General features: G+C 44.7%; 1 protein-coding gene across 1 annotated transcript in view; it reads left to right on the forward strand.

Annotated features, from left to right (window-relative positions):
- Nucleotides 1-16,001, forward strand: part of LOC130540101 (latent-transforming growth factor beta-binding protein 1-like) — a 66,103-nt gene that overhangs the window by 25,102 nt on the left and 25,000 nt on the right. The window contains 8 exon segments of the mRNA XM_057059003.1: nt 34-296; nt 1,067-1,240; nt 3,629-3,835; nt 5,012-5,349; nt 6,193-6,295; nt 12,024-12,098; nt 14,743-14,865; nt 14,942-15,106. Coding sequence (XP_056914983.1) covers nt 34-296; nt 1,067-1,240; nt 3,629-3,835; nt 5,012-5,349; nt 6,193-6,295; nt 12,024-12,098; nt 14,743-14,865; nt 14,942-15,106 — 1,448 coding nt within the window.

Here is a 16,001-nt window from a genome sequence, read left to right on the forward strand (position 1 = left end):
TGTTTATTTTCATCTGATGATGTAATTTAACAGGACACAAGTGAGACGGGGACCCCCCGACACGTCTCCACAGCAGACCGGCACTTCTCGCACTGTGAAGCGTTACCCATCATCCTCCGCTCCCATTACCTCGAACGCTCTACCCAACAACAACGGCTACGCTAACAGCCGCAGCACCACGCAGAATTGGAACGGACAGAAGAATGGACACGGCGGGACACACTCGGTTAACACCCACAGGCCCGGCGGCGATAACCTGCTGCACAGACACCTCAACAACGCACTATCACCAGCAGGTAAACCTTTCAAACAGATCTGCTGTGTGTTTATTTTCTGGATACATGTGTAAGCATCCTGTTGTCTTCATTATAAAGAACATTAGCCGCAAGGAAAACAAGCAGAATCCTTGGATGTACTTGACTTTCCCACTGTCACCCCACCCTACCCCATCTGTGGCCTACATCAGGACAGACAGGCAGATGTTTGCTCTCAAACAGCATCTAAGCATGCGCGTCTGTGTGATCCACACTGTAAGGAGCGGGAGTGTGTCCCTGAGCGGACAGTTACTTTGATACCTCCAGGAATCTGTCACCCCTCTGACATGACAGGTGCTGAACACTGTTGCCCACGACGAACAGAAACATGATCCCCAATCTCGACACTTCACCAGCCTCCCGAGCCAGCTGTCTGCTCTTCTTGCTCTTCTTACTTTTCAGGCTGTTCCAGAGCAGCGGCTTTTGAACTGCTTCCCACCATTACACAACATTCACTTGCACTCACGCTGCTTTTGTCTTCCTCACACATCCAAAACACCCTCTCCTAAAGATAAAGGGCTTACCTAATAGTACTCTCTCCCTCATTTGCTGGCCCGTGGCACATCAGTCATCCCGCTACAGCTTGCCACTGGCCAGTTGTTAGCACACACCCTCACACACTTAAATAAACCTCCCTTTGCCCAGAATGGGAGTGTGTCACAGTGAGGCTGAAGGAGGAAAGATGAAGCTCGTCTCCAGCCCGCTCATTCCGCTGCTGCTCCTCCTCATCCAGGTGTGTGTGTGCTTTCCAGGGGCCAACCTAACTGCCAGCCTGGACCGCATCAAGATTGTCTTCACGCCGATGCGTTGCCGTAGGGTGTGCAGCGGCGGCCACTGCTACAACAGCTGCGAGAAGGGTGACATCACCACAGTCTACAGCGAGACCACGCAGCAGCAGCCGCCAAAGACCCAGGGCTTCCGACTCTGTGAGTATCGGCTCTGGACTCTCGGACTCTCTCTGTCTTTCTGAACCGCATAACATCCTCTAGTTCTCTGCATTCAGTGTGGTTCTCACTTATGTCCTCATTCTCACACACAACTTTTTTTTTTTCCATCCTACTTTTCCACTCCTTTTTTTATTGGGTGAGCCTGACAAAGTTTCCCAGTGGCATGCTGTCTGCTGTGAATGCCAAGCCCAGAGTGGAGACAGTGTGGTGGAGATGAAAGAATGAGAGCTTCTCTAAAAACTCTCACTGTCACAGAGAAGTACAGACGGGGGTCGCCCAGATTAAAACCCGGGCTCTGTCAAAGTGGTCTAATCTCCCCTCGCACACACACACGTGGGGCCGGTGGTCCCACGCTCCCAACACTTAGCCCCATCTCTTTGCGGTTTACACCTCACGCTCGGGCCCCGCTGTTAACCATTTAACGTGCTCCCTGGGAGAGCAGGAATGAATGAAAGAGGAGAGGGAGATGCAGAATGAGAGAAAGAGTAGCAGCATGAACAGGATTTCATAGGGATTACATTAAACCTTCCATTTATCCAGGGGGCTTTGCTCCAAATTCACACAGGAGTATCCATGGGAAGGGAGGGGACGGTCAATGCCAAGGGCAGGGTCATACCCTGACATGTTTCTTAGCTTTCTCCTCAGATGTAAGGGTCCAACTAAGGCTCAGACTAATTGCTGCTTGTGGATTAGAGGGTGTATATGCCACACACATAAACATATAAGTCCAGCCGAGACACAGTTCATGTGAATACAGTCACACACCAACTGACTGTTTTGAAAGGTCCAGACTTGACGTTTCGGATTTCAATGTCCTTTATTGGCGCTTTGGAACGCAGTATAGATAGTCCAAAGACTTCAGGATCCTGACACAGGCCTTTTCTGGCACATTTTCGCCTCCTGGAGTGACAGTATTTCAGTTTATTTCTGTCCATCCAAGTTTAGCTTTCTCAAAGTCTTTCCTCGCATTGTGAAAACAGGTTGAGGAGACAGTACTTTCCACTCCGGCTTTCATCCTGTTATTCCTCGGCTGTGCGTGTTCATCAAGGAATGTCAAGTGGACAGCAAACAGTTATCTCATGCTGTTGTTATGTTCTTAGACAGTGCAGTAAAATGTGGCTGGATAATTACAACAGGCTCTCTCAGTGCACATCCTGAGTACAACACTTGCCATAAAGCCTGATAATAGATTGGCCTGAAGTCTGTTTATTGGGTGAGAAGTGTGCGCGCATGTCTGTATGTGCAGCTGAGATGTTGTTAAATGGTCAGACAGATAAGAACTCAGTAGGTCGCCATCTAAAAATAGTCCCTTTCTGTGTTGGGTTGGGACTGGCCTGGCATCACAGAACGTAGCATAACTTTGACGCTTTAAATCGTGTTTTATGCTAAACCTGAGTTTGTGTGTCTATAGGAACAACATTTTATTTAAAGACTCGTTCTTTCCTGTTTCCAATCATATTCTCGACTCTTAATCTGTTTCAGGCCCAGCTTTTGGTTCTTTTTGCACCCCTCTCTTTCTCCCTCCTCCAGGATGACTCCAGTTAACACTGTATGACAGGACGCTCATTCACTACATGCAAACAAGACAGCCCGGCATCTATCTGGTCCTCTTTTTTTTGGCTTTGTTTATTTAATTTAGAGCTTTGCGGCTTTTTGCAAGGCAAAGATGATGCAGCTCCGAGCGTGTTTCTCACTTGCAGCTCCCTTCATCTCAGAGTATATTGGCCATCTGATAACTGCAGCAGCTTTTGCGGTATACTGACTCTGCAGCGTCTGGTAAGAGTTGTGTGAGGGTAAAAATCTGCAGAGGGCAGAATAAACAGGTAGATTCTGCATTGGCACTCACCCTTAAATGTTTTTCTCTGCAGTAAATCTCAAAATGTCATCAAACTGGAAATAGAGTCTGATTTTATAGTGTGTTTATTTGATGATTCTCTCTCTCTCTCTTTTTTTTCTGCTGACAAGTGCTCCAAATACTGTCGGCGCGCTTTAGTTGTTTATTTTAAATGCTAAGAACCCAAAAGCACCAACAGAGAGTGGAAGGCAGCATAAAATGGCATTGAAGGAGGCCTAAAATGGAATGGAAGTTCTGTGACTCTGCTTCAGGGAAACTTAATAAGCGTCATGTGGGATGAGGTGTGCCAGAAGAGAGAACAACGTGGCCTTTACTGTTTGCAAACAAAGCCAGTCCACATGAAACTCTGCATATGCCACTTCTATTAGTGCTGCTCCTTCTGTTTCTGATTACACAGACGTGTGTGCACACGGAGGCATAAATTCATATAATTGAACGTGACGCGCCGAATATTTTCAAATTACTTAATGAATCTCTTGCTTCTGTTAACCACGTTGCTCCCCTCCCTGCAGTCTTCTGTCAGATACCCTGTCGGAACGGAGGCAGATGCATCGGCAGGGACCAGTGCTGGTGTCCATCGAACGCCACCGGGAAGTTCTGCCACCTGCCGGCTCCAGTTCCCACAAAATCCACCGCACAGAGCCACAAGGACACCGGGCACCAGGGGCAAAAACCTCACTCCCACTCTATGTTCACTTTGCCACTATCCAATCAGCAAGGTAATCATCCAGTAGATCCAATATGGCAGCTACAGTATTGCTACAGTGGTGGGGCAGGCTAGTGGTGGAAAGTAGTATTATAACCTGGGGTGAAAATAACAGGAAGTCACAGTCCAGTACTTTTCTGTCTTAGCTCCCTAATACCGGTACATTAGGAAAAATATATTAAGATGCCTGCTGTTGATTAATCCACGAGATGATCTTCACTGTTTAGATTAGTGCCTGTTTAGATTAATTTTGCTGCATTTCAGTCATTTCAACACACTGATTCATGCCAGTTGTTCCACTTCAAATTAGAGACCACACAAGCCTACCCCATGACTCCGAAGCGGTTTATCATGCAGCACTCTGCCTTTACTGGCCAGCGGTGAAGGCCAGACTCTATTTTAGGAAGATTAAGTAATGGATGACGCAGGGGCAGTCGTCATATCGTCCTGAGAATACTGCTTTTATCAAACAGGAGTGGATATTAGAAACTGAGTATTAACATCGTGACCTTATAAAAGACAGTGGAAAAGAGAAACATTTCACTTTCATCATTTTTATCTCGTCCTTCCATCTGATTCCCCTTTCTTTCAGAGAGGGCTCTTTCTTCCTGTTCCAGCTCTTGAATTGGATTTACTGGTCAATCAAAGTTACATGACGTGTCTATTGTATTGTCATGCCACATACAGCGGCATGTGCGTGCCTCATATTTACATGCGGGGAGGTTGCTTTTTTGTTCGGGAAATCTTTTTTTTTTTTCCTGGACTATCCCGGCCGCTTGTGTGATTTATGACAATAGGTCAGGATTCTGGAAAAAAAGTCCCACAAAAAACCCTGGCCCTCCCTGAAGAGAGATGCTGGCTGTGAGTTAGAGGGACAAAAGCACTTATTCTCCCCATTGCAACATCTTATCCACTCCACAACAAATATTTTCGGTCCTTAAAGATTTGATTAAAACCAGCTAATCTGAAACACTTTATTGTAGTTGCTTTGTTGAATTGTTCTGCTTAGCAGCTTGGTCATAAATCCAGCTGTGTTAGTTTATTCTGGATGACATCTGATGTCTCACACACTACAGGTTTTGTGAAGGACATTTTTTATATTTATTGCTCCTGTATTTGTTGACAACTCAGAATCTGCCACTGCTACCTTTTGCATTATTCTTTTAACTGTGGGTCTGTCCTCCTCCAGTATCTCTCCATCCTTCCTTGGTGAATGTCCACATTCAGCACCCTCCAGAGGCCGAGGTCCAGATCCACCAAGTAGCTCGTGTCCAGCCTGGACAGAGACCGGTCATCACGGAAGGGGCTCACTCGGTGCAGCAGCGCTCCCAGCCGGGGAGCGTGCACGAATTGGCCACTGAGCACGACAGCAGATACTCACACACCAGTCACACCAGTCACACCAGTCACACTGCTCACAATGGCCACAACGGTCACAATGGCCACAACGGTCACGGCCCCTTCAGACCTCACTACCCTCAGACCGAACATGTGGGAAGATGCTTCCAGGAAACAGTTGACGGACAGGTAATGAGTTATCTTAGGTGAAACTCGTGCCCTCCCTCCTACCGATCAGGTCTTCTGTTTTTCTCCTTTCGACTCTTTTCTTTACTGGGCACCAGAACCTTCAGTTCTTTCTCCTGGACTCCAAAAGCCCATTCAAAACAAAGCTCTTCAAATAGTTTCACCATGTTCTGTTTATTCTGAATCATTTGTTTTAGCTTTTGATTTTTCTTTTAGTATATTTGATTGGAAACATCCCAGTAAATGTGCATAAAAAAAATGGGAATGAAAAGAGCTGTGCCTGGGTTTGGTTATCCTGAGGTTTCAAACTGCACTTGTATGTTGGTTTGTAACGTGGTTTTTCGGATCCTATTAGGTTTGCAGTTGCTCCGAGATGGTGTCTTGCCATTGGCATTCCTTGTTTGCGTGGAAGCTAGTTTCATGGGGAGTAATAAAAAACTCATCAGTGCTTTTCCAAAAAGAACTGCCCGAGTATACAAAACCCAAGTCCCTGTTCTCATGCTCGCATGCACAATGCTCTGTTATCCAGAAGAAAGTCCTCCCTGTTTCCTCTTAAATTTTTATAAATTCTATTGTCCAGAAATCTCCTAAATAAGGTCTGATAGGAATCTCTACCTACGATTGGCCAAGTGACTTAATGAGGCATGCGAAGAAGTTCTTAGTCGACTAAGTATTTGTATTCTGTTCCAACTAACTCGTCTCAGATGTGTCCGGTTCAGTTTCTCCTTTCTGATTGGCTCAAGCTGCATGTGTTACAAACAGCATTGTTTTGGAAGCAAATAAGCATCTGTGCACAAACATGTACTAGTCTTTGCCTTGTGTTTAAGAGCGATGTCTGTTTTACAGTGTGGTAAACCCCTGCCCGGCCTCACCAAACAGGAGGATTGCTGTGGAAGCATCGGTGCCTCCTGGGGCCTAAACAAGTGCCATAAATGTCCAACCAAACCAGGTAAGCCATTTGTATCGGACCAATAGGTTCTGACCGTAGTTGTGTTCCAGCCGCTTTCATAACACACTCAAATTTAAGACAATAATCTGTAATCCAGACTAATTCCACTAATTCTGTTGTAAATATTTCCTGTTTCGCGGTTGCTGTGTTGATCTCTTCTTGCACTAGTATCCGCGTCGTATTTGGGACACCTGCGATAGTCACTCTTGCAGGTTTTTATTACACAACAGCCTTCTTTGCTTGATTACCAAATATCTTCTATAAAAAACCGAAACCGGTGCAAACAAGTGAAAATATTTAGCTTGAAGAGGAGGCTTTGGTAGGAGTGCCACCCAGTCTGCGAGCAAGTCGGGCCAGCGTGGCTCGGAACGATCAGGCCCTCGCTGTTTCCCAACCCAGGCTGCGGTAGGTTGGAGAAACAGCAGCAGGGTGGTTGCATGACAGCAGAGGAGGTGGGCGGCGATATCCTTCACTGTAGGTGGAGACTTAGTCGGGCTGACAGCTCGTTGTGTTTTTTGGAGGCCCCGTGGGAAGCGGCTTTAGTGGCACAAACGAACACTCAGTGATTTCCTGACATTCATAAATAAAGTCTTATTGCGGCCATGCGAGTGTCTGAGCAGCTCTTAATAAAAAGCAGACGTCATTGATCCCACTCTTATGCATCTGTGGATGATGCCAGTTCTGGAATCTGCAACAGATTCCAAGTCTTCCTAAGGCACAGTCTTTTCTCCCCCTTTGAAGTGTGGCAGAGGCACTAAGTAAATACCCTCTCCACTCAGTTCTGTAGGTGTTCTGGATGGCAGCACATTATCGGCCCAGGGTCACGCTCATGCAGGAATAATAAAAGAAAGTCCAATTGAAGTCATGTAGGATGTCTTGAGGGGAGCTTTAACAGGAGAGATGCTTTGAATTCCTCTGGAATGTTATTGTTCTCGGTTTAAATACTTGGCCAGATCTTTCAGCTGCATTCTTCTCTCACTGGCCGAGGCTTTCAAATGTGTTTGACGGGAATGAAAAACAACCTGGACACAGTGAGGAATGGTGTTGCTCTTTATATTTCATATAGATAATGGGCCTGTTGTCAGCTCATAGTGCAGAGAAAACAGTGCCCCTTGTTGAGTATGTGATAATCCCCTCCCAAAAGTCCCCTTTTTATCTGGAGATACAAGACTCACCTGATAAATTACGGCTGGTTACCAAATATCCTGTTGTGAAGATTGACTGTTGCTCCTTTTTTTTAAAATAACATTTTATGATGTTTTTATGATAGCTGATAATCACTCATGCAAGAGTAGTCATGCAGACATGACTACATTATGCAGCTGTGTATTATCTATAAGAGTATATTGAGGATTTTATGTCATAGCAGCAGCAGCAGGGGAGAATATTACGACATGATGGAGAGAAGAAAGCTATCCAATCTCGGTGGGAGTCGAAAGCCATTAGGAGCCCTGTGCCTTTTAAAAGTCACATGGTAAAGATTCTGAGTTTGTAATGAGATACAGATAAAGTAGTCCTCTGTCTTTGAAGCGGTAGTGTGACAAGAGCCTGGATTTGAATATCAAACGAGGAAATTTACGATTGCGTTTGACATGATTCAAATTATTTCCAACTATGACAATAAACGGCCTGATTTTTTAAAAAAAAGATCATGTGCAACAGTTGCACACATTCCACATGGGGCTTGTGAGGGGAGAGGACACTGCTGGAACTGGAAAGGACGGGGACGATGTTTTGGCAGGGTGAGATAAGAGAGAAAGTGTGTGACAGAAGACAGACAGAATAACAACATTTCCAAATCAGGAATTACAACAACAGTACAATTACATACAATTACAACTTCAGCATCCAGGCGAGTTGTGAATTTAATCTCTAATTTGATCAGAGATCTACGGCTCCTTGAGCACAATGAACTGCATTTGCCGTGGCGTGTCTGAGCCATACTGTTTGACTGTGTATAATTGCGCTGGCGGCCTCCCTCTCACAAATAGTGGCGCTTCACAACCATTTGTCTCCCCATCTATCATTACTGGGCAGCTTGCCACTGTATGATTCTCCACCAATGCAATGGGGGCTTCCCAAGGAGCCACATCAGATGTCCTCAGGGCATAAGCAACACCTCAGGAGCCTCGGCTTTTTCCTCGAACTCCATTTCCCTGAAGCGCCAGGGTCATAATGATGTCAATGGCTGAGCGCCGCCCTCCCATCCATGTTTCTCTGTCATGATGACACCACTTTTCTTGAGATTTAAATCAATTAAGTCAGATGAGGCTATGGGGAAGGAGGGGGCCCACAAAGCTGCATGGCTGCCACATCGCTCCATATGAACTCATCCCTTCCAAATGTCCCATTTTTTTCCCCTGGACATTCACCGGGACTTCCACGGAGGGGTCAGAGCCGGCACATATTGCTTTTGATTAGTGCCGGCTGAACATTTGTTAATGAGCAATGAAAAACAGAGATGCAATGCCTCAGAAACAGTGAGAGAACAGATGCACTGGATCAAGTCCACAGCAGCTTCTCATGATGATTAGATGAAGACATCACATGTCTTTGACAGTCTATGATTCATTTAGTGTTAGCAACTGGAATGATGGAATGGGCAGCAGCCAATCCTAGACCAGACTTAACTAATACAAGAAATAAATCCCATTTGGAGGTTGCCTTTATAACTCAGCTTATTAGAATCAAGCGAACATGAATGCATTTTTATTACCGGGGATGTTCTGTGCCATGCATTAGTACTATTTTGAACAGGAGATTACAGAGGAATGTGAGTCCGATTTAACAGCATGTATTCATGAAGGCTACATGTTCATGGGGAAAGCATTAAGCGGAATTGACCTATTAGGACCAGAGAGTCATCATTCATGAATTAAAACAATGAATGAAACTTTAGAGGTATATAGTCGAAAATCTAAACAATGTACAGCTTTGTAGTTGCAGCACAGTATACATTCCTTCAAAAGGCCATATTGACTCAATACTACACAGATATAGAGACTTAATAATTGCAGTCACAAAGGAAAACAAAGATGTTATATGGTAAATGTCTTGCGTGCAAAGGAATTATTCCTGTTTTGTTTTTTTTCAAATGTAGTCACTCCCATTCAAGCTGTTTTCTCCAATCAGGCCTTTGCTCCAAGGCCAAGCCGAGCTGGCGCTGCCACTCCAGCAACTCCTGAAACCCTTTACGGTGATTAAAGAGGTCTTTTTGGTTTTGTCTTGTGGCACCACAATGTCCTGTGGCGGCATGTCAAAAAGTAAAATAGTGGAAAGGCTCCTTGGCTTCGCTCTAAGTTACATTCAAAGAATGACCCCAAATGGAGTGGAACGGTATCAGTCCCTCCGTACTCCCCTACGCTCTGAAACGGAGTCAGATTTTTCGAGCCAGTTCAGGGGAGCAGTCCAACACCGATGTTGCCTTTAAGGAAAGTCCTTGTGGAAAGCTGGTCTGAGCCCTGTGAGTGATAAACCAGACTCCCCAATCACCCTTGGAGAACAGCGCCCAGGATGGGTGGTCTAGGCTACGATTATACCAAATTACAGGTCAGGTTCCTTCTGTCAATAAACCTTTCCGTTCTCATTCCGCTTCCTCTTCCTCTGCTCTTTTTTTGTCTTTTATTTTGCATAAGCCGTTCTTTCATATGAATGCCGACAGTGTCCCTCTGTCAGGAGCAAAAGTAACCTTCACGTTGAAAGAACACTAAAGGGATTTACTCTGATTTAGGACGGAACCGCCAAAGGATGCGGAATTACACTTTCGGGTCACGGAATTTGAGCAAATATTATTGAACACTTGCCAGTGGAATGCACAACACAACTGAATGGAGGCAGACTGGAAATTAGTAAAGGGTGACAAAGCCTTTTGTTGGACAGTTGGAAGTTGCTGTTTGTTCCTCTAGTGGATGCAGTCTTTGTAACTAAGGGTGACCCTAATGATGTGCAGTCAGAGCTCAGTTTTGCAGAACTCTGTATGTTTTTGTTTTTTACTCAAAATGTCTGTTAAATAGAAAGGAAGAGGCATGGAAATGGAGACAGATGAGAAATTCCACAAGTCATTTATGGAATAGACAACATGGTATAGAAGGACCCTCTAAGCTGAACTCTGATTGTGAGTTTTAGTTGTTTTAGTTGTTTTAAGTTGCTGGTGACCACAGAGGTCCTCGCCTACAGGCTAATAAGCTTTATTGAGACACCCGGACCTCCCCCACTGGGCTGCCACTGGCATGTGCGCCCTGCTGTAACTCAGGCCAGACTTTCCCTGATCCCATCGCTGCAGGAGGGCGTGCCCACCAGCCTACCAAAACAGCTCATTACCCAGAAATTTTGAAACGAGGGATTAGGAGGAGCGCGGAGGACGATGAGGAGGCGGTGAACGGGCTGGAACAGGGGTGTTTACGTTGACACAGTTCCGCCTCTTTTGCCATTGCCTCATTCACGCTGACCCACTTCAAATTTGTCAACCTTCAGGTACATTGACCTTGCCCGCACCACTGGGTCACAGCAGGTCCAAAACAAAGCACTAGCGTTCAGAACCATTCCCAGAATGACTCCTTGCGGCCTGAATTCCAGTCCCTCCCTGAACACCAGCAACCAATCATGGACCCAACAGAATGGATGATTAATGCATTGCAGCTTTAATATCTTTTCAACCACTCTCAAATCCCTGGGACTTTTTTGTTGTCACCTCTGTTTTCAACATTTTGCCTCAGTTCCAAGAAGTTGAAAGCAACACAAACAGGATACGATCTTTTGTGGATGCCTGGTGAAGCCAAAGACTGTCATCACCATCATTGTTCCTGATTTCTGTAATCCCCAAAACATGGATAGCATTATTGCGCATGATGATGCCAAGGATTAAAACGACTATTAATCAAGTTCTTTATTTGTTTAATCTTATAATGTCTAATCCTAAGAACCGCCCTAATAGATTCCAATACAAGCAAAATCTTATATGTCTGATTAGTTAGAGTTTAGAATCCTTCCGGATAATCTGTCAGATTTGTCATTCTAATTCGAGCAGTTACAAACAAATCTGTCATGTTTGTAATTGTGCCATTAGTCACAGTTCAAACATATTTTGTCACTCCAAAGACACAAAATTCTTAATCTGTGTTCAGAATGTGGTCATATTAGCCTCTGCTGCAGGATCTAACACTGTGCATACAGATCAGTGTTAGATTAGAACCCTAATCTGTGGACACAGTTAAATCTTAAACCACATCTTTTTTATGGCCTTGCCAAAACAAGCAAAAAGGCATCATGAGCCCGTCACCTTTCGTTTAACCCTACAGTAATCATCACTCCATGGGAGCATGCTTAAGTGTTCATCTTTTATTTAAGTAGTTCCACACTAAAGGTCAGGACTGTCATGTAGGCTTCCACCACATATTTATGATGTAATCGCTTCCATTAGCTGTCCCTCGAGGTTAAAGAGAGTTAAAGTTAGTATGATTTTAAATGACGTCTTGTGTTGTTCTTACATTCTGCTGGGTGGCAGTGCTGTCTTATAAATGGGTTTGATGGGCATCTGTTTCCATACACTCACTCTGGAGACCAACTGTAGGTCCTCGCATTTATTTTTTCACCCTGCCGAGAAGCTGACATCTGTAAGTTATACGATCTTCTCCTGATGCTGCCCCTCCCCCACCGTGTAAAGCCAAATACTGTGTGAGGAAGTGTGGGACCCTTTTGGTCTACATCTAAGCTTTCTCTGTGTTTGCAGCGTATGCCGTGATCTCCAATGGACAGGTGGAGTGTTCCAAAGGCTTTAAACGGTTGAATCTCACACACTGTCAAGGTAAGTTAAACAACATATGAATGAGTGTGTTCTTAATTCAGGGTTGTCCTCATAATCACACTGATTTATATTTAATAGGTCACCTATAACAGCCTTTTCCTGCTTCCATGTCCCTCTTGCAAGTGTTTCTTGCTGTACACTTGGCTCCTGTGGGAACCAGGTCAAGTCTACAATTAGCCTTTGCCTGGGGTCAAAGTTCAGCAGCCAATAAGCAGCTGGGGCTGCTGGTTTAATTGGTGTTTGGTGTGCCGAGTGCGAACTGGTACAGCCGGCTGTGATTAAACGTGGCTCTCGAGGAGGGCAGCTCCAATAAAAGATCTGTTTATCGCGCTCCAATCTTCCAGCACCACCAACCAGACGTAAACAAGCTCAGGCTATTTGCAAAAATTCAGACATTGCCTCGATTTTGCAGCTCCCGAGAAGTATCCAATCGAAAGCCTCATTTCTCGTGACGGCACCCACAGATGGTCTTTTTCTACAGGTTTTAAACTATTTGTGTTTGCTGATGTTGTTAGTATACAGCCCTGGGATTAATTGACATGAACAAATAAACCTTGGCTGAGAGACAGTAGAAAAATGCACTGCTTAATCTGTGAACAATGAAAGCAATGCTGACATGTTCACTAACAAAATGTAGCCTTTCTGACAGCCTACTTAGGCTGTGTGACTGACTTGATTAATGGTGTCATAATCCAAAAGGCAGTGCTTGCTGAAGCCCTTGGAGTGCAACAACACAACGGTCCAATGGACAGCTCTGATTGCATCTCTGACGGGTCTCAGGTCCTAGTTCAATAGGTTCATCATGTTTTCTGCTCAAGGCTGCACAGGTTGAGACAGGTTGACATGTGAAGTTCTTGATTTTAGTAAAAAGTAACAAAGGCTTACTTATATTAATATGCAAAAAATGCTGCGTTGATGCGCTAGCAAATTCAGAAATTTCTCCCTTTTGCTATTGTTTTTGAGTTGTTTGTAGACGTTTCTGAGTTTACAACAAGGAAGTTGGTCACAATTCCTAAAGTCCCTGCCATTAATCGCATTGGTCTAACCTAATGTCTCACACTGAGAGACAAAAAGCTGCTTTAAAGAAATATGGTTGGCTGAATTTGTGCTGATAAACAAGATCCCCACAAAAAAGCATGCACAAGCTCGGTTGTGGGTGATGTCCGGCGCTGGGAGCAAAGTCTTTACTACTCACACCAAGCATCAAAGAGTGACAGGGTGGAAGTCTTACATAAGTCGTTTGACATTTTGGATCAGCTGAATAAAAGCTACACATTATTACATCAATGATATTTGACATTCATCATAACACGCTCAGACCTTAGTATATTTGGTTATGCAGCAGGAATTTGCTTGTGAAAATAGCTTTTCCCAGTAATGGTTACTTTGGCTTTAGTCACCATTTCTGTTTATCCTCAACCGTGCCTGGTTGGAGACTTTTGAAGGAGTCTGGATTCGTTTCTGTTGCTCCAACTTCCCAAAGATATTTCCAGGCTGGCGCTGCCAACTGCATTTACAGTGTCCACAAATTATTTTGCATCTGTCTGTGTGAATCACTCAAGAAAATAATTACTCGTGTAGAGGAAGGTGGCAGGAGGACCACTTACCGAGTCTGAAAGTCACTTTAATATGTTGCACTCATCATTAAGTAGATCAACCCACCCGAAGGCTGTATCAATAGCAGGACACGATCATTGGGTAAAGACCACATGTGATAAAGGTTCTGCCCACGGCTGACCTGAACCCTGACCAGATTAGGTACCAGTAAAACCAAACTGACATTCCTGCATTCCTACCCTACAGAATATTAACAAGTCTTTGCCTTTAGATTTTAAAACCAGCCGAGAAGTGGGCAGAGGTGCCATATTAAGGTCAAAGCAAATACCTTCAGAGTGAGACAGTGAAGTCAGCAGAGAAGTGGAAAAACAATGAGCAATGCAGATTAGAAAACGGGGAAACAACTACAATCAACAAAAAGAACATTGAGGCATTCCTTGGCTTTGTTTCAGTCCACAGAATTTATCGGCCTCAATCCCCAATAAACTCACTTTTTCCACCAAGAACCAAACAACAAAACAAGAGCAGATTAATTAGAATGGGGAAAATCGGCTGTGGCAGGCTGTCGAGTTCCAGTCGTCACAGCAATTGGAAAGGACCTAATGATGTACACTTTGTTTAACACGGTCGAACAACAAACTTTGCTTAGTCCCAACGTGATTGCATGACTGAGCCTCTGAAATATGTCCCCCTGGCTGGCACATTAACTGGGTAGGTTGCCTGAAATTGGCTTAGAGGCTCAGGAGCTGTCGGAGCAGCAAGCAAAATGCAACAGTCTCTGTATCACTCCAGCCAATGAATCAGTCTAGAGAGAGGAAAATCCTCTTTATGACTTACTGACGTCGACTACGGATGCTATTAACCTCGTTGGACAGTCGAAAGGAAAGTCGCCGAGTACGATCCTAATGTGAACACCAAACATTCCGCTTTTCCCTCTGTGTCCACTTGACTGTATTTCAAGGACAAAGCAGAAGTTAGAGGGAGGCGTCAGTGAGGCCTATCTGGATGTGTGTGTGTGTGTGTGTGCGTATTTGTTAAATATTTTGTATTTAATACTCTTTCCACAAATGCTGTGTGTATTTGACAGACATCAACGAGTGCCTCTTACCTGGGATCTGCAAGAATGCAGAATGCCTCAACACCAAAGGAAGTTACAGGTGTCTGTGCAAAGTGGGCTACATGCTAGACCTTGAAAGCAAGAACTGCGTCTGTAAGTGTCGCCCCTCAGCTCTCACACATATGAAATGTGTGTAATGGAAATTTAACTTATCCACTTCTGTTCTCAGCGGACAAGGCGGTGTCCCATCAGAAGGCTTTATGCTACCGATCTGTGTCAGCGGGGACGTGCTCGGTGCCAGTAGCACAACACATCACCAAGCAGATCTGCTGCTGCAGCCGTGTGGGCAAAGCCTGGGGTGCTGGCTGCGATCGCTGCCCCTTACAAGGCTCAGGTACACTCCCCAAAACTCCCTGTATGACAACACACCTATTCAAATCCAGACCCATCTTGTCTGTTTTAGTGTTCCTGTCGGAAAACGACTCACTTTTGCACATGTAAAAGATTCTGGACGCGTTCTTTCATAAGTTCTATCTATGGTAGGCAAAAGGCTGTAGACCAATCAGCTGCCAGTCAGCTCTCTGCCAGGCTTTTAATGTGGTTAAAGAATAACCACACATGTTTGGAATGGAGAAGGACCAACAACATAAGAGTTTTCATATTTTGGAGGCTACATAATAGTGGGAGTCAGCTTTGTGTTATCACTCTAATCCTCAGGGAGAAACACCGATAATAGACCAGCAAGCCTAAATAGCGGGGCCAAGTGAAACATAGGAAGTAGTTGTCATCTTTTTTTCATGCCGATCTAATCTTCAAAGTTTGAGAGAAATACGCTGGTTTTATAGAGTGTCTGTACGGGCCAGTGATTCATGGGGATTGTCATAGATCAAAATATCAGGGACATGGACCTCCGTGGTGCTGAAGAGCCAGGACAGAGAACACAGACACGCAGACTCATTTCTAACATTTCTACATCCTGACAAGCTGTTATAGCCGTGTTCTGGGCAAAACTGTGCCGATTTCATGCAACTCGGTAACAGGAGCCCATTGACTTAACATTCCGTCTTCTGACCATGTTCCCTCCTGTTGTCCCTGAACACATGTAGCTTCGATATCATCTCCTTTAAATTCATCATTCAGTAGAATTAAATCCACATTTCCTGCATTCATGCCATCATTTACAGTCACCACAGATCTGTCATCACCGGGGTCTCGATTGCAGGCTCTTTTTGCACAGGCAGCTGCTGGTTTCAGGTCAAACAGGGTGCACAGCGCTTCTCGATTGTAAT

Source organism: Takifugu flavidus, chromosome 16 (genome assembly GCF_003711565.1).
Source record: "Takifugu flavidus isolate HTHZ2018 chromosome 16, ASM371156v2, whole genome shotgun sequence".
NCBI lineage: Eukaryota > Metazoa > Chordata > Actinopteri > Tetraodontiformes > Tetraodontidae > Takifugu > Takifugu flavidus.